This window comes from Mauremys reevesii, linkage group 4 (assembly GCF_016161935.1).
Source record: "Mauremys reevesii isolate NIE-2019 linkage group 4, ASM1616193v1, whole genome shotgun sequence".
NCBI lineage: Eukaryota > Metazoa > Chordata > Testudines > Geoemydidae > Mauremys > Mauremys reevesii.
Window position 1 is genome coordinate 103,665,329 of NC_052626.1, and position 24,055 is coordinate 103,689,383.

The 24,055-nt window shown below is 42.0% G+C and overlaps 1 protein-coding gene across 10 annotated transcripts in view; it reads left to right on the forward strand.

The window, feature by feature from the left end:
* LOC120404838 (sodium/hydrogen exchanger 10-like) overlaps nucleotides 1-20,797 on the forward strand; it is a 304,962-nt gene extending 284,165 nt beyond the window's left edge. For 8 of the 10 annotated variants that reach the window (XM_039537846.1, XM_039537850.1, XM_039537851.1 and 5 more), the window contains 5 exons: nucleotides 2,874-3,011; nucleotides 13,195-13,380; nucleotides 16,189-16,294; nucleotides 17,587-17,648; nucleotides 19,340-20,797. In XM_039537846.1, coding sequence (XP_039393780.1) covers nucleotides 2,874-3,011; nucleotides 13,195-13,380; nucleotides 16,189-16,294; nucleotides 17,587-17,648; nucleotides 19,340-19,393 — 546 coding nt within the window. In that variant the 3' untranslated portion in view covers nucleotides 19,394-20,797. The remainder of the gene's footprint in view (nucleotides 1-2,873; nucleotides 3,012-13,194; nucleotides 13,381-16,188; nucleotides 16,295-17,586; nucleotides 17,649-19,339) is intronic. The other 2 variants (XM_039537852.1, XM_039537849.1) reach the window with 2 other exon arrangements.
* The last annotated feature ends 3,258 nt before the right edge of the window (nucleotides 20,798-24,055 follow it).

Genomic DNA, 24,055 nt, shown 5'->3' on the forward strand with positions numbered 1-24,055 from the left:
TAGAGATTAGAAGGGTGGGGGCTAGTTAAGAAGTACACCCTCCTAGCTAAATTGATAGTGAAATAAGTTGGTGTTCATGTAAGGAACGGTTTAGGAAGAGGAAAAAAGGATCGGGCCCAGGCGGCGGGCAACAGACAACAAGCTTGGAAAACTGGTTGATAACCTTGAGGGTGTAGTTGATAGAAAAGGTAATTAACTACAAGCGAGTAATGTTAGGCAGAGTAAAAAGTTAACTCTGTGGTTGCTAAAGGGAATAATAGCTGAATTTTGTAAAAATGCTGAGAGAGAAAAGTTTTTGGTGTTTTGAAATTTTTGTAAATACATGTAGGCAAAGAAATTAGTTTGTAATTGTTTGGCTATGAATAATTTTGTTGCATTAGCTGAAGATTGTATGTAGTGTTATGTAATTGAGATTGTATTAGGTTTTATGGGCATATAAGTGGTGATGGGTTTTTTTTTTTAGTGTTTAAAGCAGAAGTTGATAGGAAGAAATTTTAAGCTGTGATTAACTTTGGATTTTAGAGGTAAGCTAGGAAGCAATTGTATTATTGTAAATGATTTAATTGATGATGTAATTTTCCTTTTTTTGCCTGATAGTAATAAGGGTATTTGTATATTGTATGTAATGATTGCTTGCCTAGTAGGGGTAGATTTGCTTTTGCTTTTTAGATAATTATAGAAAATTGATGTTAGTTGTATAGTATTTAATGTACCATGCATTTATTTATAGAGTTTACATTTATGTTTTATGTTTTATGTTTGTTTGTGATATGTGTTTTCTGGCCAGAATTGTTGTGTTTTCTGCTGTGAACCCCCCCCCCCTCAGTGTCAGTTTGATCACCTGACACATGAGGGATGAATTGGTAATAGAAATTTGTCACAATTTGGTGAGCAATAGAGAAGGGGGGAACCCTGCAGAATTTACACCATTTATTTGTTTTATTTTTGTTGATTTATATTTGTTTTGTTTGATGTTGTTGGTGTTGTATGTTATGAATTGCATGGTTACAGATGAGCCCTGTTATTGATGTATTTTTTTTTGTTGTTTGTTTGTTTTGCATGCCTTTTGCTATATAGTTTGGAGTAGTTTCTTGGATGTTTTTAATTTTTTTTGTGTTTAAGAATAGTGGGGAGATGTTCGGTTGCATCTTCCCTATGCTGCCTTGGTGGAAAATTACAGCAGCGTGGTTACAAGAATAGAGGGATGAGATAAAGTTGTTATGAGAAAGTAGGGGAATGCCAGGTGGCCTAGCTGAGATTGTTTTCAAGGTCCTAGGTGGATTCCGGCGAAGTGGGTCCGGCCTTGGCTGCGTCCTCGGGCGCGACAGCAGGCAGAACCCTCCTGGCCCCTTGGGCCACTTGCGTTACCTGGAGGGGGGGTGTGATAGGTGAGAGCAGGGCACTGCGGAAGATATTGTTACGGGTTAGTTAGATAGCTGGTGTTTTATTTGCCCCTTTGCTTTGGCTTGTGTGAATGTAGTATTGATATTGTGAGTTTGGGATTGTTTTGCTATTGCTTTTTTTTTGTTTTGATTTTGAGTTAAGGGGGGAGGTGTTGGGAATATTTTGCTAGCTTGGCAGATGGTAGTGTGGGAAGCTTGAGATGTTTAGGTTTTTAGGTTGGGTTAATTAGGTTGTGAGTTTTGTTATGAGAAGTTGGCCTTGGCTAACTTCTCTCTAGCAGGCAATAATAGGATAATAAATTAGAAAGCTGTTTAGGATGATGTTATCCTATGAAGTTATAGCAGTGCTTGTGTGTATTTTGTTAACCAATTAGCAATTGCTTGCTTGCCTGCTTCAAGAGTATAAAGATGTATGCTGGAGAGAAATAAATGACTCTGTTACCAATCATACTGACTGCTGAACATATGTCCACGCCCGCATGAGGTGCACTGAGGTGCAACAATATACTAGCAGTGCCCCCAGACTGTACCATTTTCTGATTGGAAGGGTTATTTCAGATAAAGAGGCAATTTTGGTTGTCATTGCTCAAGTGAAAGAGATAACAGCTGCTGAAGCCTGTAAAGCCTCTGAGATAGCCTCATTGTTCTTGATAAAGAAAAGAGTATGCCTTCCTCTATGTTGGTCATTTAGCAATAAGTCTTCCTCTATCAGGATGGCTATAGTCTTGGCAAATTATCAGCCGTGAAAAAGGAGTCCAGGTCTCATCTGATGAATGTTGTAGAATTCCTTAGCCAGCCCTTCCAGCCACTAAAGTACAATTGTTCTAGGCACTATACAAAAACTGGTAGCTAATACTTTAAATTTTGCAAAGACATTTAGTTTAAGCGTAACATTAAAAAGGTCTTTGGAACCTAAGTGATTGAAAAAAAGAACAGGAGTACTTGTGGCACCTTAGAGACTAACAAATTTATTTGAGCATAAGCTTTCATGGGCTACAGCCCACTTATCGGATGCAGTGATTGAAAACATTTATGACCTCATCTATAGCTAACAGCAATAAAAATGGTGTGGTGTCACTTTTGTTGACATTTCTCATCATCATCCATCAAAGTAAACCAGGAACTGTCAAAGTTCTTATCTGAAAAGGTTCCTCTCTGTTATTATCCATTTGTAAGGCATCCATTGCTGTAATGCCATATATAATAATGAAAAGCATAATTTTTGTTCCAATGGACTGCATTAACCTATTTACATGATTTTATTAACTTATAATTATGTAAATTATTCATTAATTTTATAGCACTACCAGTATACTAGTGCTCTAAAGACACGTACAGATCACAAGGAACCTGCCTTTAAAAAGTGCATAGTTTGAATAATTAAAAATATGTCTTTGTTCAAACATTTTAAAAGGGAAGGGGAAGAGATGTGCTGTTGTAGAAATTAATTTTATTGCGGTTTTATTTCAGACGTGTTTTATTTCTATGAACGACTTGTTCGAAGCTTTTGATGAGTTTTTAGAATGCCCATCTTTGGAATATAAAATATGGTTCAAACTTGCCCTTGATATCACTATCAAAGCTTTCAAGGAAAAGCTTGCTTACCAGGTAAATAATCTACTGTAGCTGTAATAATGACAAATATATATTCATTTGGAGTCCAATCCTGCTACACAGAGCATTCTGCAGGAAGGATCTTCTGCATGTCAGCCTGCTCACTTGTGCACAGAAAGGGAGCTCCCCCATCTCACCAGACCCTGTGGAGGATTCTCTGGTGGTCCAGTGGAGGATTCTCTGGTGATCCAAAGAGAGTTTGTGGGCTTGACATTTTTCAGGGTTAGCCGAGCTGTCTGGGGTGAATTGCTATGACCTGCTCACAGCAGGAGGGAATTTTGTCCGTGTTTGCCAGCGGAAACCCTTGCCCACTACCAGCTACTTGGCAAAACAAGTTTTGCTCGAGGCTCTACAAGCCCCCACTCTTTCCCAATACAGGCTAGCAATTTACACATCCCAGTTTGTTACACTCAAGTGCTTAGTATTTATATGCTAGAGACCCACCATGTGCACCAATCCACTGACTCAGAGGAAGCAGTGCTCCCCACCCAGTTCACAAATTTCATCTCAGTCTACAAATAAAGATCAGTTTGATTTTTATTAACAGAACTCGATAGAAATTCAAATAAAAGCAAGTATAAGGGTTTAGAAACATAAGGTTACAGGTAAAATAAAAGACATTAATAAATATACACTATAGATTGCATTTTATAAGAAAACTGAGGAAATTCCAAAGGACTGCCAGCATAGTTCCAATATTTAAATAGGTAAATGAGATGATCTGGGGAACTATAGGCGTATGTCAACCCTGAGTAAAAATAATGGAATGGTTAATTTGGGACTGTATCAACAGAGAATTATATTTTTAGCCTCTAATTAAGGCCAGTCAGCATAGTTTCATGGAAGATTACTTCCTGCCATAGGCATCGACTCTGGAGTCCTGGAGCACCCATGGGGGGGGAAAGTGGGTGCTCAGCACCCACTGGTAGCCCTGTGGATCAGCTTCTCCCCATTCCCCCCAGTGCCTCCCAACCACTGGCAGGCACCACCAATCAGCTCCTCCCCTCCCTCCCCAATCAGCTGTTCAGCAGCATGCAGGAGGCACTGGGGAGGAAGGTGAAGAGTGGGGGCAGGAAGAGGCAGGCTGGGGGGGAGCCTGGGGGAAGGGGCAGGGCCTCAGGCAGAGCAGGGGGATCAAGCACCCGCTGGGAACTCAAGAAGTCAGTGCCTCTGCTTCCCATCCTCTACTCAGATTACAAAGGCACTGTGTTGACAAGGATTTCTCCAAGGCATTTGAGTTAGAGGGAATGATTAAAGGATTATAAAACATGCCTTATATTGATAAATTAGAGTGAGCTCTTTGAGCCTAACATACAGAAGGTTAAGGAGTGACTTGATTAAAGTATCCACAGGGGGAACAAATGTTTAATAATGGGCTCTTCAATCTAGCAGAGGAAGATAACACAAGTCAATGGTTGGAAGTTAAAGCTAAACAAATTCAGACCGAAAATAAGATACTTTTTAACGGTGATTGTTATTAACCATTGGAACAATTTTCCAAGGCTCATGGTGGATTCTTCATCACTGACCATTTTTAAATCAAGATTAGAGATTTTCCAAAAGATATGTTGAATTATTTTGAGGAAGGTCTGTGGCCTGTGATATACAGGAAATCTGACTAGTTGATTACAATGGTCCCTTCTGGCCTCAATATCTATGAAGCTCTGACTTAATACAATGTGACATTTTGTTTAAAAGACTTGCATTATGTGGCATTACCAGGATACACATTAGATCAGTGGTTCTCAAACTTTTGTACTGGTGACCCCTTTCACATAGCAAGCCTCTGAGTGCAACCCACCCCATAGCACGGCATAGACTCACCTCTGCAGCGCCTCCTGTTGATCATCCTCAGGAATTAGCTCTTTGACCCAGGAGTGCCCTCTGCAGGCCCAGTGATCTGCTTGCCATTGGCCCCCTGTGTCCCTCCCAGGACTCTGCCTTCTGCAGTACCCCACAGTCTTATTCTGGGTTTCCCCACCCCAGGGGAACCCCCACCCCCTGTCATGGGTACTGCCAGTCTCTGTTTAGCCCCCACACCCTGGAGCAGGCTACAGTCTATCAGCCAATCATCACAAGCAACAAGGGGTTTGGACTAGCTGCCTTTACCCACCTTCTGGCTGCCCTCTGCAAGCCCACTACCTAGGAGGCCTAGAACAAGGCCCTGCAGCCTATGGAGTTGCTAGCCTAGAGCTTCCCAGCTCTTATAGCCTTTCCACAGCCCTGCCTCCCTCTCGGTCCCCTGGGTGAGTTCCCCAGCAGCCAGGCCTATGTCCCTCTCAAGTCAGAGAGAGGCTGCTCCCTCTGGCTTCCCTGGCCTTCTTATAAGGCCCAGTTGCCTTAAGTTTGTTTCAGCACAAATCTTGGCCAGTTTATTTGTTTAAAATCCCGTTCTGGCGTTCCACTGTCCCAGCAGACTGTGGGTGGTGAGGGCAGTGAGCTGCACATAACTCCTTTACAATCTGTCCAGTAAAATGAGTTCCACGATCACTGTTGATACTCACAGGGATGCCAAAACATGGTACAAAATCTTTAAGCAAAATTGCACAACAGTCCTGACATCTGCTTTCCTGCAGGGAAAAGCTTCAACCCAATTGGTAAATACATCAACTAAAACTAATACATATTCATAACCATAACATTTAGACATTTAAATAAAATCAATCTGAACATTTACAAAAGGTCCCCAAGGAGGAGGATGGGCTGCCCGCTGCACACCAATCTCGTTTAACTGCAGCAACCATCCCCCCCTTTCCTTGGTAGTCAGCCAAGTCTTAGCCGAGAGCGGTGTCCTTGACTGGGGCCAGCGCCTTCTCCTTAAACTGAGCATGTTAGCTATTCTTTTATATCTCCCTTCTTGGCTTTTTTTTATTTAACCTACAAAGGAAACTTTTACTCTTTACTTATACTTCTTTTATACCATGAACACATAAACATTACTGTTATACAGTACATTAGTCTTATTATTCAATGTATGCCACATATACCCTTTCACTAAAATAACCTTATTACAGAACTTTGGAACAACAAGCCAGGATAAGCACACCCACTTTGAGAAGTTCACTTAATATAACCTCTAGTCCAATAGCTTCTATCATCCCCAGCCCTCTGGCTAAAAGTCTGAGGTAGCCAGAAGGATCCCTTGTACAATATGGGGAGTGGGTTAACTTTTCATGTCATTGCTTCCAAAGACTGTCAGTATGTAAATTTTAACAACAATTCTCAATTAAAAGATTTGGCCAATGTAGTTTCTTTCTCTTACTTAAGAAAATGTGTTAGACTTTAGTATATCACATTTTTCTGATGTAACCAAACACTTTGTATTCTAAGTTGAACAAAACAAGTATCTGCATTTCAATCCAACACTTCTGCTTGATTTCAAATCAGACCATCTCATGAAAATATTAAACACAACAATTCTGGCCATGAGACAAACACCACAAGACAGAACATAGAACACACAACATAATTTTGACTGTGCCAGTAAATCATGGTACGTTGAATGCTGTGCAGCTGGCATTAGTTTTCTTTGATTATCTGAAAGACAAAAACAGAGGTCCACCCTTTCTGGGCAGTTAAATACTTAAAATATACAAATACTCTTGTTGATTCTAGGCAAAACAGAGGAATTAGCCCATATATCCATATATTCTCGTATGTGTTTCATAGGCAGCCCAGGTTTCAGCGGACCCCTTCTACCTTATCAATTAGATAATGTGCATTAACACAGATGCTTTCTGGCTTGCTTTTTTTTTACTTTTAACTTTTAAACACTGAAAGAAAACACCACCACTTACAGTGCCCTTAGAGCCTAATACAATATTAATTACATAGCATTGTATACATTCTTTAACTAATTTAACAAAATTGTTCATAGCCAAATGATTGCAATCTAATAATTTCTTTGCCTGAATTTATTTACAAACATTTTAGAGACGCCAAGAACTCTTCTCTTTAGCATTTTTACAAAGTTCAACTGCTGTTCCCTCCAGCAACTACAGAGTCAACTTTTCATGTTCCTTAAAAATCACTTGCTTGTCTCCAACAGTCACTGTTATCAACTCAAATCACCATACCAAATATCCTCCTGAGTATTTGAAATCCTCATGCTTATATTCACTTACTCTTTCCTTCCACTACACCCTCAGAAGTTTCCAACCTGTTGCCTGCCCGCCTGGGCCCGATCCTGTTTTTCTCTCTGAACCATCCCTTTCATGGGCACAAACTTGTTCCACTACCAGTTCTTAGCTAGGAGGGTGGGCTACTCAACTAGCCCCCACCCTTCTGGTCTTTTCCCTAAAACATTTCTACTTACAAGACTACCCGAGTCCTCACTAGTAAGGCTTGCCACCTGGGCAAAAATACATGGCCATTGGGTAAAGGCCATTTACGTAACACATAATCCAAACCCCTTTAGGGGGTCTATCCAGAGACCCACCCATTTGTCTGCTGACACTTAAACAGAAAAGAAAATTACACAGAAAGCAGAGAGAATTACAGTCTAAGCCAGATTTTCTACTTCTATTACATTGTCTGTTACAGGGGGCGGGACAGAAGGATCTCAATACTACCTCAGAGCTTCATCGCACATATGGCTTCCACCCTGAGGAATTACGAACGAGAAGTTCAGTTCCGCCCACACACCTAACGCCCAAATGAACAGAGCAGAAAAACAACAGTAACCGGTTAAACAGAACAGAACCAGAACCAGATAGTGCACCAAAACCAGATAGTGTTTCCTCATTCTATTAGGGCTCACCTTTTAATCATACAATTCTTAACACATAACACCAACAGTACCAAACAAAGCAAACATAAACTAACAAGGGTAAAACAAATAGATGGTGTAAATTCTGCAAGGCCCCCCATTCTTAATTGCTCACCAAATTGTGACAAATTTCTGTTACCAACGTATCCCTCGTGTCAGGTGATCAAACTGACACTGCAGGACCGGGGGTGGGGGGTAGAGAAAACACACCATGTAACCAAATTTTAAAGCTTCATTAAAAATAATAAAACAACAATGGAGAGTGTTGGGAATGCTCCCACATCACTCAGGAAAAATATGAATGCTCCAAGCCTTAAGCCACTTTAATACTCACACATGTCCAGACTGGCCACGTCTGTGTATAATGGTCAGAGAAGGGGGAATAGGTGGACAGGAGATTATCCTGTATACAGCCTGTTCAAAATTTCCAACATGCTTCCACTCTTGGGACGGCTGTTCTTTTACACCCAGGAATCTCCTGCGGTGTCTCTTTCAGAGATTCCAGTTCAGGTCAACTGCCTGTGGCTTTTCCAGTGTCACCAAGCCACACCAGCTACAGGGTCGCAGAAGCACACTGCTGAATCTCACTGGAAAGTTAAGCTTTGCAAATATAATTTCAATTCTGTAACTTGTATTGCCTTTGGTTTGCCTCTGTCTCTATTTTCCACAAGCAGCTGGGGCTGAAAGCAGTTTTTCTTTGCACTTAGCATAGTCCGCGCTGATTCTTGACCTTGAACACAAAACAACTTCTCCTTTATCTCTGGGCTAAGCTGAATTTCAAATTAACCCATTCCTAGACAAATTGCTCACACTGTGTCAGAGGCTTTTCTTTGGTGATTAAAGGCTCCTCTGAGATATATGATTTTATCTAGATTGAAGGTACCTTCTCATGGGCATTGTTTAAATGAATTTTCACACGTGTACAGATTCCAATCATTTAAATACCTGCAGGTTTTAGGACCATAATGTACATACATGTAATATGCTGGGATACCCTTAGGGGGTGAGGTGGAATGTTTAGACTGTCCCTCACCCATTTTCCACTTACACACACAGAGAGGGTGCCCTGTCCGCGCTAGCGGCTCAGAAACTAAGGATCTTTCCCTACAGGGCACTCACACAGGAGAGACTCACAAGGAAGACTACGACTCTCCTACACCTCCCTTCAGCAAAGAGCGTCGGCTAGTCTCTGGGAGACGGCGCCGCTTACTCTGATTGCATCCAGTGAGATGATCAGACTGTCAGTAGCCCACACGGAAGGGAAAGGGGAGGGAAGATGGGTTCACACGCGCCTAGACCCAGGCAGTTTCCTCGCCGGACTATGCCAGGCCGAGTCAGCCCACCGTGGGTCGGATCTCCTAAAGATCCACTAGTTACCGGGCTTGCGTTAGCGTAGCCCTGATCATGAGCATTCGCTTCACAGGGTATTCTGGGCGTCTTCCGGTAACAGCCACTCACACTGGTGTACACACACACACACACACACACACCAAGGCCTCTTTTTTTTTTCCTTTTTAACCTTTTTCTCTTTACCTTTTTTTTTTTTTTTTTTTAACCACGATGCATCTTTACCTGGTCCGGACCAATACCATGAGGCGGTATGACAACCCCTCTTGAGGCGGTAAAAACCCCTCAGCACCGGTGCATTCTAATGCATTTACCTATGCATTACCGTATGCATTACCTTGGCCAACTCAGCAGTTCCCAGTACTGCTATAAACTAACCTTGTTGGGGCCTTTCCCCAATACCACTCTGCATCTGATCTTGCTGCACAGTCAATAAGTTCAGATGGCGTGAGCCCAACAGAGACAGACGTCCCCACGGACAGTCCTCCTCCGATACCCCAATAGAGATTTCAAAAGGTCTCATACCTCTCATGTGGCGCCATGGGGTTCGAAGGGGAATGATCCGTAGTAGCCGTCTGTGGGTCCGTGGGCGTTGCCATCCCGGACGAGCCCCCAAATTGTCGGAGAAAAACTCAGTTCTCGCTTTTTGTTTGGGTGCAGCAAAATCAAATACTTTATTATTTCTCCAGTAATTACAATGGAGGGAGAGAGTGCCATAGGACACAGGGTCGCCCCAGTCCTGGACAGGTCTCTCAACTGGTAAACAATTACAGCAAGCTTTATACCTTTGTTACAGACAATTTCTAGCAATAATACAGACGGTAAAAAGCAACAAATACATTTTGTTTATACATAAGCCTTTCTGCTATCTTATTTGTCTCACTCCTAACAAAAAGCAAGACTGCATATTCGGTTATCTGAATTGCAAGGTCGTAATAACTTTTCACACAGTTCACTCTGTCTCACATTATCTTGCTTCTACAAATCTCACGTCATTAGGGTCACAGCTAGCCTAACTCATGCTAAGTAACTGACATTCATTAAGATCCCTTCAAATCCTTGTTAATTATTTCCTGGCTTCCACAGGGGCATGGCCCCAGCTGCAGCCACTTCCCCCAATCAGCCAGAGGTCTACTCCCTTGCCCAGCCCTAGCCCTCTGCAGGGCTTTTCCAACCCCTTCCGGGCTGGAGCGGGTGTTCACCCTGCTACACCCCTTACAAATTAAAAACACTTTTGATTTAGTTGGGGATTGGTCCTGCTTTGAGCAGGGGGTTGGACTAGATGACCTCCTGAGGTCCCTTCCAACCCTGAGATTCTATGATTTAATATATTTAACACCATTATAAATGCTGGAGGCAAAGCAGGGTTTGGGGTGGAGGCTGACAGCTTGTGACCCTCCCCCCCGTTATAACCTCACAACCCCCTGAGGGGTCCCAAGGCCTTCCCCTCCCCAGTTTGAGAACCCCTACATTAGATAGATTGAAAAGTGGCTCAGATCTCAGTTGCAAATGGGGAGATATCAGTGGGGTTCCCTCCAGGGATCAGTTCTTGGTTGAATGATATTTAATGTTTGTATCAACCATGATAATTATATAAACATCTTGCTGGTAAAGTTTGTGGATAAACAGATTGGTGGGGTAGTAAAGGGAAGACAGGTTTCTGTTTCAGATCATTTTGTATCACCTGGTTAAATAGTCACAGTCCACCCAAATGCATTTTAATACAGCCAGTTATAAGGTAATACATCTGGGAGCCAAGAACACAGATTATTCCTATAGAACAGGAAAGCAGTGACCCTGAGAAGAATTTAGGGATGATTATAGGTAATTGCATCAATGAGCGTTTTTAGAGTATTGCTGTGGCAAGGAGGGCCAATGTGATTGTTGGATTCATATGAGGGAAATATCCAGTAGAAGGATATGAGCTTGCCTTTGTGCACAGCATTGGTAAAACCACTGCTAGAATACTGCGTCCAGTTCCGGTGTCCACACTTCAAGAAGGATGTGGAAATACTGGACAGAGTTTAAAAGAGAATGAGAAATAGGATCTAGGGGCTAGGGAAAAAAACCTTATAATGTGAGGTTTAGGGAGCTCAACTTATCAAAGAGTAGGTTGAGAGTGAGACTACTTGATCATTGCATATGGATACTTACACACGGAAAAGCTATCTGATAGTGAGGGGCTCTTCAACCTGACTGAAAAAGGCATAACACAAGATTCAAAAGTTGGAAGGTGAACAAATTCAGCCTTGAAATAAGATGCAGTTTCCTAGCTGTGAAGGTAATTAACTATTGGACTAGCTTACCGGGGAGGTGATGGGCTCACTATTGCTTGAAGTCTTTAAGACAATATTAGATATCTTTTTAAAAGATGTGCTTTAATTCAGCTGCTGGGAGAAATTTTATGCAAGGTGTGGGAGCTGGAAGGGGAGTATGAGGACGTTGGGGTGGATGGTAATAGTCATCCTGTCTTGCCTTGGAATCTGTGAATCTGAGAGTCCCCTTGTTCATTCATGTTCTTTGTGGACCACAGGGAGAATGGGTTTGCCCTCAATATGCTCATAATGATTGCAGGTCTGTATTAAGGTAATGAATATATTAAAATCTTGTTCTTCAGCTGTTGCCTACAGAAGTCAGGAAGAAATTATATTGCAGAACAGGGAGTCGGGGTAGGTAGGCTATTTTCCACCTTCCTCTGAATCATCAGAGATTGGCTACAACTGAAGATGAGACACCAGATAAGGGTGGACCTATCCTATGAGGTGATAGAAAATCCTTTTTCTAGATGCCTGGCTGGTGTGTCTCCCTCATATGCTCAGTCAGTCATATTGCTAGCTAGATTTGGGGCTGTGGCAGAATTTCCCTTAGTCAGAGCATGTGATTTGGTTCACCTCCTGGGAGTAGCTGGGTTCATCCTGCCTAATCAATTCCCTGCTGTTGCACAAGCTTTTGGCATTGGTGACAGCTTGGTCTCTCTGCTGTTCTCTACCTGCGGACACAATTTAATCTCCTGAGGACTGAAATGTTTTAGTCTAATTAAAAGTCTTTGGGCATACTATGAGGGCTCTGAGTGAAAATCTATCGTGTTATACAGAAGGTCGGATGAGATGATCTAATGGTTCCTTCTGGCATTAAACTCTCTGAAATTATGATTTCCTACTTTTCTGCACTGTTCGTAGAAAGAATGGAATAAGCCTTCTAGCATCTAGCTAGAAGGTTATGGTTTTTTGGGGTGTGTGCACGCACCTGCACAGAGGCCTCAGCAGGTTAGAAAGCCAGTGGACCTTCCCTCCAAAAAAAGACACCACCAGATAGATTTGAAAGGGGAGTTACCAAGGGAAGCTATTTCCTGGCTTTTCTGTAAGAAGGGGATTGGACTATGTAGGGATGGAGAACAATGAAGGTTGGTGGGATTGCCCTAAATTTGGATAGTTCAGATAGAAATGTGAACTTCTGGATATTTATCCAGCCATGTTGGGACCATTTTTGCTATGCGGGGGATCAGTACACTATCTGCTTGTATAAAAATGTGCAGGGAGAGGCTAGCTTCCTCTGCATGCTGCTGTGTGCATTTTTTGGAGAACCCTACTCCCACTGCATCTGGTAAAGCTAGCACTGATGCCCAGATGGAAATTAGGAGCCTAAATACCTTTGAGGTTCTGTGCCTGATAGCCTGCAGCAAGACTGGGTTGAATCAAAATTTTTAGCTCTAGGTAAACATTATGTACTCCTTCCAGATCAAGTTTTAGATGCGGAGTAAAAGAAAAAGTAAAACTTTCAAACTGAAAGGTAGGCAAATTATTGTGTCGCTGTTGCTAGCTCTTCCTTAGGTTATAGGAGAATCGCTATTTGTGTGTACTGACACAAACTGATTATCCGATAAGATTCCTTTCTCAAAAAATATATCTACATAGCTAAAATACATTACATATTGATTTTCCTCTTATGGAATATAATTTATTTTGGACAAATCCAGTGTTTCAAAAATGTACAGTACAAGGCTTTTTGTTATGTTCTTATGTATGGAAAAAATAATACATCTTACGTGGCTTCTAATTGCAGGATTGGTCATATAAGACGTGTATAAAGTTACCTAATGTTTATGTGATGGATGTACCAACCCACAGCAAATGGGATATTTATGATGGAACTATGGATGATGTTATTCTTGTGCATGGAAGTGTACAAGATTGTAAAACACCGCAACCTTACTTTGCACCCTGTATTTTACCTAAAACTTGCTATCAGGTAAGAAGAATTATTGTTATAAAAAGTCTACAATATGGAGGAAAAAAAAAAGTGACATCCTCAGAATTCTCTCTCCTCTACAAACTAATAATCAGAGCACCAAAAACAACAAGAGTGTTACAAGATGCTTTCAGATTCTTAGAAAATAATAAGAGACTCTCCTCCTTTCAGGTAGAGAACATAATGTAAAGCATAGATATTTAATCAGGATCTTATTTGAATGTCTTGTATTGCCATAGCTGAGCTTTTGTTTGGGTTCGTTCAAACTCTGTTTGGAGACCAACTCTTTTTATATGAGCGATTTACAAACTTAAATTTCAAATTAATCTGGCAAATCAAAACACAAAATTGAGGAAACTAATGCCCATGCTACAATGAAAACACTAATGCAACTTTAACTCTAGTGTTCCTGCTCTACCATACTTACTTAATAATTGCGATGCCATATGTAAAATTCCAAACAAAAACACTAAATTTTGTAACAGTTAAGATAGCTGGCAGATACAACCAACCCAAACATAAAAAACCCTATGAAATCCAGAGTGATATCAAACACACTATACAGCAAGTGCAGGTCTTCATCTGGTCTCATGCAGTATTCATGTATATCATCCACAGCAAATGGTCAACCAAAATGTCATTAACTCTGGCTCTAGAATGATGTTATCTTACAATTTTAAATTTTACCCCTTTATCTACTGCCACAACCTTGTTTTAAAAAACATTGATTCACACAATTAAGGATTTTCATGATCACATCTCTACTTTTAATGTGTTATTTTTTATATCTAATAAAAGTTCTAAGGGATATATTATACTATTGCTGAAGTTATCATTAATTTTGGCTTTTAATGTCTTTCAGCATGATATTTATTCATTAATTAAAGTTTGTCTTTTTGCAAGGCTAGAATTTGCAGAATGTCTGAACAACCAAGAGTAAAATATTCCCGTGTGCTTGGTTACTGATAATTTCAAACTTGTTGCTGCAAATGAAGAAAATTGTTCGGCTTTTCATGTCTTACTCTTGCTGACTACAGGGGGCAGTAGTTAAAATAGTTTTGGTTGGGTGCTTGTTTATACATGTAATCGATTATGAACGTGAAGATTGTACTTTTTATAAATTAATTCGCTATGTAGTCTGTGATAGTATTTGTTGTATTTGAGCACAATACAAGTATTGTACTGGGATCCCACTGGATTTTTTTAAGTGCTACACTATGCAATTATGAATATAAAGATGCATCCATCAAGTTACATTAGTTTAATTTAAAAATTCACTTAGAAAATATTTATTTCAAGTTTATAAAAATATTTTAAACTATACAACATATATATTTACTATTTAAATACTTGTCTTTAAATGCTAATATTTAGATGTCACAAGTATCAACACTGAATTTTGTTTCTAAAATGGATACTATACAATGGTCCCGGAAATGTTCTAGGATTGTTTGTTCTGATTAATTCTTTCACTGTGTTTTTAACCATCATAATATTTAACACCAGTGGTTTGTTTTCTTCTCATTTGAATATTTTGTTTTTTTAAAAACAGATTGTGATATAAAATCTGCCACATTTTTATTTTGAACATTTTAAAATCTTGTTCCTATTTTGGTTTTATTGTCAATTTAATTGTTCCTCAAGATTTCTTCCCTGCCCTTAGCTCAGCATGCCTGCTGAGCTCCTAAATTCTGCAAGTTTTCCTAGGTTCCACCACATCCTGCAGCCCTCCTGGGCATACAGTTTTCTTGCCTGAGTCACCTGCCACATACTTTGTAGCTCTTCTAGGTTCCGTACCTCAATCCTTCCTCCTAGTTCCATTTTTTTAGTCCGTGTAAACTTTAAAGACTGTAGGAGCTGGTGTAGTTCCTGCTGACTCACTAAGGTCTGCCTATAGGTCCTGTGGACATTAAAAGTCTAGAAGGAGTAGTAATCAAGGCATGGCGTGTGAGGAAGAAAGGGAGGCTGGGGAGTAGGGGGAAGCTGACATGGAAAGGTTTCCTGGCTGGGGATCCAAGCATCCAGTGTTATGCAGAGCTCTTCAGTGCCACAATGTTCCTCGGGTCTCAATGCCCTGCAAAGTGTTTTGGCTCATGTGCCCACCTCTAAAGATTTTGAGTTCTACAGTGTGTCCTACTGTGCATGTAATCAGTTTTTCGTATGGGATTTTTTTTCTCTCTCTCTAAATGAAGTTAAGATTGAGAGCACATACCAAAGAAATATGAACCACAATATACAACTTTCTATACCTGTTGTATTACATGAAGTTTACAAGCTTAAATGTCAAGTATCAGGGGGGTAGCCGTGTTCTTGCATCCGAAGAAGTGGGTATTCACCCACGAAAGCTCTTGCTGCAAAACGTCTGTTAGTCTATAAGGTGCCACAGGATTCTTTGAAGCTTAAATGTATAGCTCTGGGTTTGAAGCTGCTGGAGGAATCAGTGTTTAACAGTTAACTGTACTTTGAGACTGTGTGCATGAGATGTTTAATGGTTATACTATAGTTTATGGTTTAAAACTAGATCTGACAAAGGGTCAGAAGAAGGGGTGAATTTCAGATGGTTTCAAACATGGATTGGGTCACTAGTAAAAATAAATAAGGTAGTCTTGAGTCTAGCTCTTTATGCCTCAGACATGTGAAGTCCAACATATAATCTGACAAAATGCAGTATGATAAGCAGTATGTACTACAGAAAGGATGAGAACAGGTTGCTGCAAGACAGAAGTGAGGTGTATTGAATGGGTTTTGGAAGGAGGATTGTAGTGGTGTGGTTTCCTATGCTAAGTTTTGGTTCTGGCAATATTTTAGGTACAAGGAACTGCTGCAGTAACAAAACTGCTAATTGTACGAACTACTACCACTATGAAGAGGAAGAGTAGTAGTAGATGCAGTAATGCGTGTGGTCGGAGACAGGGTGAGGAAGAATATGTTTCTCATATGCATGTAATTCTTAAAAAATGTGTAAAAAATGCATGGTATTTAGCACTTAATTATCTAGAATAGTTGAAGCTACATTAAGTAACATACCAAAACAAACCATTTCAAGAGGCATCTAGATGGAAAAATAATTAAGTAACTATAACTCCCTCTCTCCCCACCTGCTTCAGTCAAACAAGTTATTGGTCTGAATACAGAGGTAACTGAGGGCAGGTCTACATTACTGCTTAAGTCAATCTAACCTCACTCAGGGGTGTGAAAAATCCTCTCCCTCCACCCCCATCTCACCAAGGTGGAGTAATTATGCCAATAGGAAAGCGCTCTCCCATTGGCATAGCATCTTCACCAGACGCACTGCAGTGGCACAGTTGTGCTGATATACCACTGTAGTGTAGACTTACCCTGAGCAAAATTCTATGGCCTGCATTGAATGGGGGACAGACTGATGATCTAATGGTCTCTTCTGGCAGTTAGCTATGCATCTGCCTCCTAGCCACCCTTCCACCATTATATTTCTGCCATCCATGAAGAGGGAATCTGTAATCTGGCAAGTCTTAACTTTTGGGTGAATGATCTTTCAATCTTAATTGTACTCTTTTTTTAAATTGTAATGTTCTAGGTTTTTAAAAAAACACCAAACAAATTCTACTATGTGCATCTTTAACAAACCCCTCCCTCCATGTGTCATCAGCAGACTTCTTCTCTGGGAAGTAGCCAATAGAACAGGAAGTGTAATACACAAATAGTAGGTATATGTGTAGGAGTAGCCCCATTTTAGACAATCTAACCAAGGACAAAAAATTGTCAGACAGTGTGGTTAAGTAGCCTAGACTTGTCTGCCATATTAGAGATCTGTGTTCCATTCCCAGTTTGCATAATCTCTCAATGAGGGGCAGAGGGGAGTGAGCCCTTATTCATTCTCTTGCTTGTCTCTGTGCTACCCTGAGTTAGAGCTCCAGTGACGTGCTGAAGTGACACATCAGGGACCAGTGCGTGTGCAGTGTACTACAATGTTGAGGGGTTTGGCAGGAAGTAAAAAAACAAATTACTATACAAACCACAAATGGAAAACGTGAAAAAGACAATCACAAGGGACTCATGCCCATGCTAGGCTAGTCCCTTGGTATAGACTCATAACTATGTACCATCTTTTGCCAGCAAGGGGCACACTGCCCTCTATAAACAGCCTCCTCTCCCAATTTTACAACAATTGAATTTGAAAAGATTGTTTGTATAGTATAGCTAATACGGTATTTTTTGCACATACAGCTACCATTGGAAATGCTGAAGAAACAGATGGTAGCAGTCGGCATTCACTAAACTCAGATTCTGTAAGTTTGAAACATACCGAATATAAATCTGTTTTGAAGTGAGCACCTTCAATTTAACCTTAAGAATACTGTACAACACAAAAGACAAGAATGTTCACTGTAAGGGGATTCTACTTATTTTTACATTTCCAAAAAGCAGTCATCACAAATATCTGAGTGAATGTAGAGGAATAAGACAACATAGTGACTACGAAAACAAAAAGATTGTTGCCCTCTTTAATATTTAACTATATAGTGTAATAGCCACATCCCTCCATTCCTTCATCCAGGCAAAAGGCTGAGAAAATAGATCAGCTTTGCATTCATGCCCTGAGTCAATAGACTCTGGCTCTGTTAGTAAATATCCAAACTGAGGGTCCTCTAGTAGGAATTCCTCAGCTCCAGAGATTCCAGATGTAGAGATTTTTTTTAACCAGTGTCTAAGTTGTCTTCATCTGCCATTGTATATATACAATGTATATATACAACCAGCGTCATGCACTTTGTAAGCACCCTGGGGACCAAGAGAGGCCAAAGGGTAGTGCCGTGACTTGGAAATGGCACCCTCCCACTACAAAATGGAGGAAGCGCCTGTGGCCCAGGAATATAAAAATGCGGAAATAAGAGTCTTTCAAGTCAAAGGCAGCGTATCAGTCTCCCGAATCCAGGGAGGGGATGATGGGGACCAGGGAGACCATGCAAAACTTCAACTTCATGAGAGACTTGTTGAGGCGGTGCACATCCAGGATGGGTCTGAGGCAGGGGTGGGCAAACTTTTTGGCCTGAGGGCCCCATCTGGGTACAGAAATTTACAGCAGGCCATTAATGCTCATGAAATTGGAGTCTGGGGTGTGGGCTCCAGCTGGGGAGGCAGGCAGGCAGGCTCTGGGGTGGGGCTGGAAATGAAGGATTTGGGGTGCAGGAGGGTGCCCCGGGCTGGGATAGATGGGCTCAGAGGACGGGAGGGGAATCAGGGGTGGGGGTTGGGGCACAGGGGGGTGGGGGCTCAGGGGGTGCAGGCTCTAGGCAGAGCTTACCTCGAGCAGCTCCTGGAAGCAGCAGCATACCCCTCTCCGGCTCCTGTGCGGTGCTTCCCCTGCAGCTCCCACTGGTGGAGCGGCGCAGCAGGGGAACACGTCACTGCTTCCAGGAGCCATGTGGTACGTCCTCCGACCCTGTTCCCTGGCGGGAGCTCAAGGGCCAGATTAAAAATTCTGACGGGTCGGACGCAGCCCCATGGCCATAGTTTGCCCACCCCTGATCTGAGGCCTCCTTTCACTTTCGAGATTAGGAAGAACCAGGAGTAGAACCCCTTTCCTGTCACATCCTGAGGAACCTCCACCACAGCCCCTAGACGCAGGAGGTTCTTGACCTCCTGAACAAGGAATTGCTCGTGAGAAGGGTCCCTGAAGAGGGACAGGGAAGTGGGGGGCAGCAGCGGCCAAAAATTTCAGGGTACAGCCCCATGATATTATATCCAGAACCCAGCGATCTGACATAACCTGCAACCAGGCTGAGTGGTAGGGGAACAGGCGGTTGAGGAAAAGTAGCAGTGGATCTGGAGAATTGACTGGGGTGTCACTCTCAACCATGCCATCAAAATGAGTGTTTCTGCCCCACAGAATGGTTGGTCTGGCCGGTTTGCGCAGATGAGCGGGAGGTAGAAGGGCAGTGACGACTAAAAGTAGTGTCCCTGTCCTTTCTTTTTGCAGGTCCAGGGTGAGACTGCCATGACCTCAACGGAGGGGGCGGCCAGAATGGTTTAAGCACCGACTGCAGTGTGTGAATAGCCAGGGTGTCCTTCATCTCGTGCAGCCTCACATCAGCCTGCTCAGAAAACAGACCACTTCTGTCAAAGGAAGGTCTTGTATAGACGTCTGCATCTCCTGGTAGAAACCTGCAATCCTAAGCCAAGAGCTGCGCCTCGACCACTGAAGATACCACCACCCTGGCTGCCGAGTCCACCATGTCCCTGGCCATCTGAAGGGCACAGCAGGCTGTCTCCTCCAAAGCCCTCCCCACTCCACCCATTCTCCATCACACCTGACACCTGCTGTCCTTCCTGTCACTCTGGTCCGTAATATGGCTGTCAGCTTTGACTCCACCTTTGTTCAAGACCTGCACAACATCCAGGCCATGTCCAAATCTTCCTAATATTGACTCCCTAACATAGCTAACCCCTTTTCTCTTCATACCACTAAAATTCTGGTCTGGATCTTGTCCTCTCAGATAGGTTGTGACATGGCCAGAATATTCTCCCACTTCTGGGTCTCTCCACTTGCTCTCTTTTCTTCACTGCTTGAAATTCAAACTTCTGGTCTTTACAGACCGTCACAACTTAAGTATCTCTACTCTGTCAGCTTTCATTACCCATTAATCAGTTTCTTCCATAAGCACTGCCATAAAGAGCAACACTAAAGAGTGCATGAAACACCCTTCCTAACTAGTCCATAAATCTATTACTCTGTTCTCCTTTAAATCCTTCCTCAAGAGCAACTTTTCTCAAGATGCCTACCAAAAAAAAACCCCCAAAAACAAAAAAACCAACCCCAACTGATGACAGATGCCCAGAGGGACTTCTGGTATTTGTTTTGTCTTTGCAAATAAACATGCCTGTAACTATTTTCCCCATCTTCTCCCCCAAATGTTTTTGATGTCTCCTTTAAAATTAAAATTCTTTGAGGCAGGAACTATGTGTACCTCCAAGTTTGTAATTTAGCACAAAGGGGGCGCAATTTTGATTACAGCCTCCAAGTGCTACCTCAATTCAAACAACAGTTGGTAATAATAAATTAGCTGACCTAAAGTAAGCCCTAAATACATTTACTGAAAACCCCTTGTGCAATCTCAAGTTTCACTCCCATGGTTCAGGGAAAAAGAGGGAGACTGATCTGAACACCCAAGTCTCTCTGGGACCCTGTCAGTTTCATTATACCAATTTTCTATCAGCAGCAGCCTAAATAAATACAAATGAGAGAATATAGTAAGAATTTGTATACAGTGCCTAACTCAAGGAGGAACAAGACAGAAGGACTGATGCAAATTTCTATATCCTCACTACTTCTGGACATCCTCACATCCCAAAGCTTTCCAAAGCAGCAAATGGGGTTTTAGCCACACAAATATTGACTCTAATGGGAGTTCTACTGCTCCCACAAAATTCTGTGCACTGCTTTGAAACATTTATAGATTAGGATTACAAGGAATGAAAAGACGCATGATTACAATGGTCAGAGAGCTGATTTGATCAAAGCTTACCATACTGCATTCTGGAACATTCCCCCGGTATGTGGGATTGCAAGTTACATGTTTTCCTATTCCAAGCTACTCCCCCATCTTTCACATTGACCTGATCTCTGTCTTACTAGGCATGCTATTAGTCTAGGGGACTTTCCTTTCAAATTAAAGGTATTTTGGGACTTTCATCTGAAGCTCAGGTCTAACTATATAGTCTCCTTCAGAGGGTTAGAAGTCAAAATATCTTTCTACAATTATTTTTTCACTCTTCTATGGCTCTTAGAACGCCAATTCTATAGCAAAGTACTTGTGAATGGAAGCAGCTTAGGCAGGAGGTAAAAGAACCATAATAGTAGTAATTGACTTCATACTGCATGGATCAAAAAAATAAGGCCCAGTCAAACTAAAAATGGACTATAAAATTTAAAGAGACAGGGATTGACTAGGAGAATAGTTAGATGTGTGATTTACTCAAACACTGGCCAAAAAGAGTCATTGCAATTTTTTTTATATATACAGAAGCATCACCCTTTAATTCTTTTGGTTGAAAGCAGACAGATGGCTTGTCCACACAGGGAAATTTACTGATATAACTCATTTTAACACTTATTCTGGAACAAGAGTATTCACACAGGGAGTTATACTGGTATTATCATACTGGTACAGGTCTCCTGGTAAGTTACCTACGTAGACAAGCCCATAGATAGGTCTGAAGATCCTGGAATTCTAGCACTTATGTTCATTAACAATGCAATTGGGAAGTGGGGTAACATGGGTTTGAGCTGGTAATTTTTAATCCACTTTGAGCATATGTTGGAAAAGCTAGATGACAGGAGGGAGAGAAGGGCACACAGACTGTTCACTGCTGCATCCAAAGACTCAAGAGGCTAAAGGCCATCTTAACTAACTAAAAGCTCTGCCCAAGTCTCACTGACTAATAAAAAGTAAAGTTAATATTAACACTAATAGCTTGCTTTTATACAGTGCTTTTCTTCCATGGATCTCAAAACTCATTTCAGAAGAGGTCAGTATCCTTACCCTCCATTTACCAATGGGGAAACAGAGGTGCTAAGAGGAGAAATGACTTGCCCAAGATCTCCCTGGAAGCCCATGGTAGAACCGGGAAGTCCAATGCTCTACTCATTTAAGCCACTCTGCTTCGGTTATTCATTTGCACATAATTTGAATAATTTCAGTGCACTTACCCTCTGGCTGTGTTGCAAGTGGAGATACATTTGCACTCAGGGGATCCATTGGTTCTGTGTTTGTTTCCATTTCCACAGGAGAATTACTTATTAAAGACTCTTTAGAACTTAAATACAAATGAAAGTGAATTACATTTTGGAAAAAGATTTCTAAACATTAAAATGCAATTTGCTCACATGCAACCGGAACCTTTAAAAATAATGTTTCTATCAACTCCAGAATCCTACTGAAATCAACTATACTAAAACTCATCCAAGAATATGAAAAGAATTTTAAGGATGCAAAGTCAAACACTAAAAAGTTAGGAAACGCCAGAATTAAGATTTCCTGGTTTACTATCATGAAGAGCATGCATGTGTGAGAGAAAGGGGGGCATTGGATAAAAAGGACATGGGTAATTTTTTTTTGCCCCTTGCAATTTCCATTTCAATATATTTTCAGCTATATATTGTCCCTTTCAAGGAAATGGTATCTGGGCAAGAGGGTTGCTCAATCTCTATATCCAAATCAAATCAATGCCATCTATGCCAATGAGGTTGATCAACCACCAACAACCACAAAGGTGGTCTTTATAACATGGATGCTTGTCCACTGGTATCTGGATTAAGATCTAAAAATTTATACATCCCACAGAACCCCAGACAGCACATTTCTGCCACTTCCAATCTGAAATAAAATGATTTCTTGCCCTGATTCAGCAAAAATATCCCTATTCATGAAAGCATGCATTTAAGTCCCATAAATGCTCCATACAGGATAGCAGTCCACCCACATGCTATCAACTGCAGAATTAGGGTCTCATTTTGAAGTGAATTTGAAACAGTGGGTTTCTTCCTTTACTATCCCAAGGGCACAAGATGCAATTTACACAGTAGGGACTGGGACCCCAAAACTGCAGCAGAAACCTTGAAATTATGCAGCTCTATTCACCTTTACTTCCAAGCAGGGCCGGCTCTAGGTTTTTTGCCGCCCCAAGCAAAAAAAATTTTGGCTGCCCCCCCATCCCAGCCCTGGGCTCTCCCCCACACCCCCGCCCCCAGCATCCCCTGCTGCCCCAGCCCTGGGCTCTCTCCCCTCCCCCTGCCACCCCAGCGCTTGGCTCCTCCCTTTCCCCCACCAGTGCCCCCCACACACACCTCCTGCCGCCCCAGCCCTGGGCTCTCCTCCCCCCACCTGCACCCTCCTTCCGCCGCAGCTCTGGGTCACTGGTAACTCACTCCCAGGGCGGGTCATTCAGCAGGAATTTTGGATGTGCACAGAACACAGACAGGATTGGTTCCCATGTGGTTACAGAACTGCAGTAAAGTGGAACAATTTTCAGCTTGTGTGATTGGAGGATATCTGGATGAATATTATAAGACTGTCCTCCATACATGGAGGAAAAGTTGAGGTGCCTTTATTATTCTTTTGTTCCACTCTTTCTTTCTATGGGGAATTTGTCAATGCAATATCACTGTCTTCTTTTTAAACAAACAAACAAACAAGGCAATGGCTGTTGAAAATAGCAATTCCAGTCCTAATAACCACTGGGAAGCATTTCTTGCTCAATTTTATCCTACTTTTTCTACAGCAAGTTACAGTGGATCAGTATATTTGATTTGGGAGAAATGAAGTAACAGCTGCCCAAACTGAGCTTGAGCACTCCTGAATTTTGAGGTGTTCAAATCTGGAAGGCAGGTGCTGGGTGTGTGTGTGTGGGGGGGACTGTGGGCTCTGTGGGGGAACATGGCAGCATGTATGCAGCAGCGTGTCTGGAGCTGCGCAGAGCCAGACACGCTGGTCTGAGTGGCACGGTAAGAGGGCTAGGGGGTTGGAGAAGGAGTAGGGGATTCCGGGGGCAATCAAGGGGCAGGGGGTTGGATGGGGCGGAGGTTCAGGGGCAGTCAGGGGACAGGCAGCGGTTGGATAGGCATGGGAGTCCCAGGGGTTTGTCAGGGGACAGGTAGGGGGTGGGGTCCTGGGAGGAAGTTGGGGGGGTCTCAGGA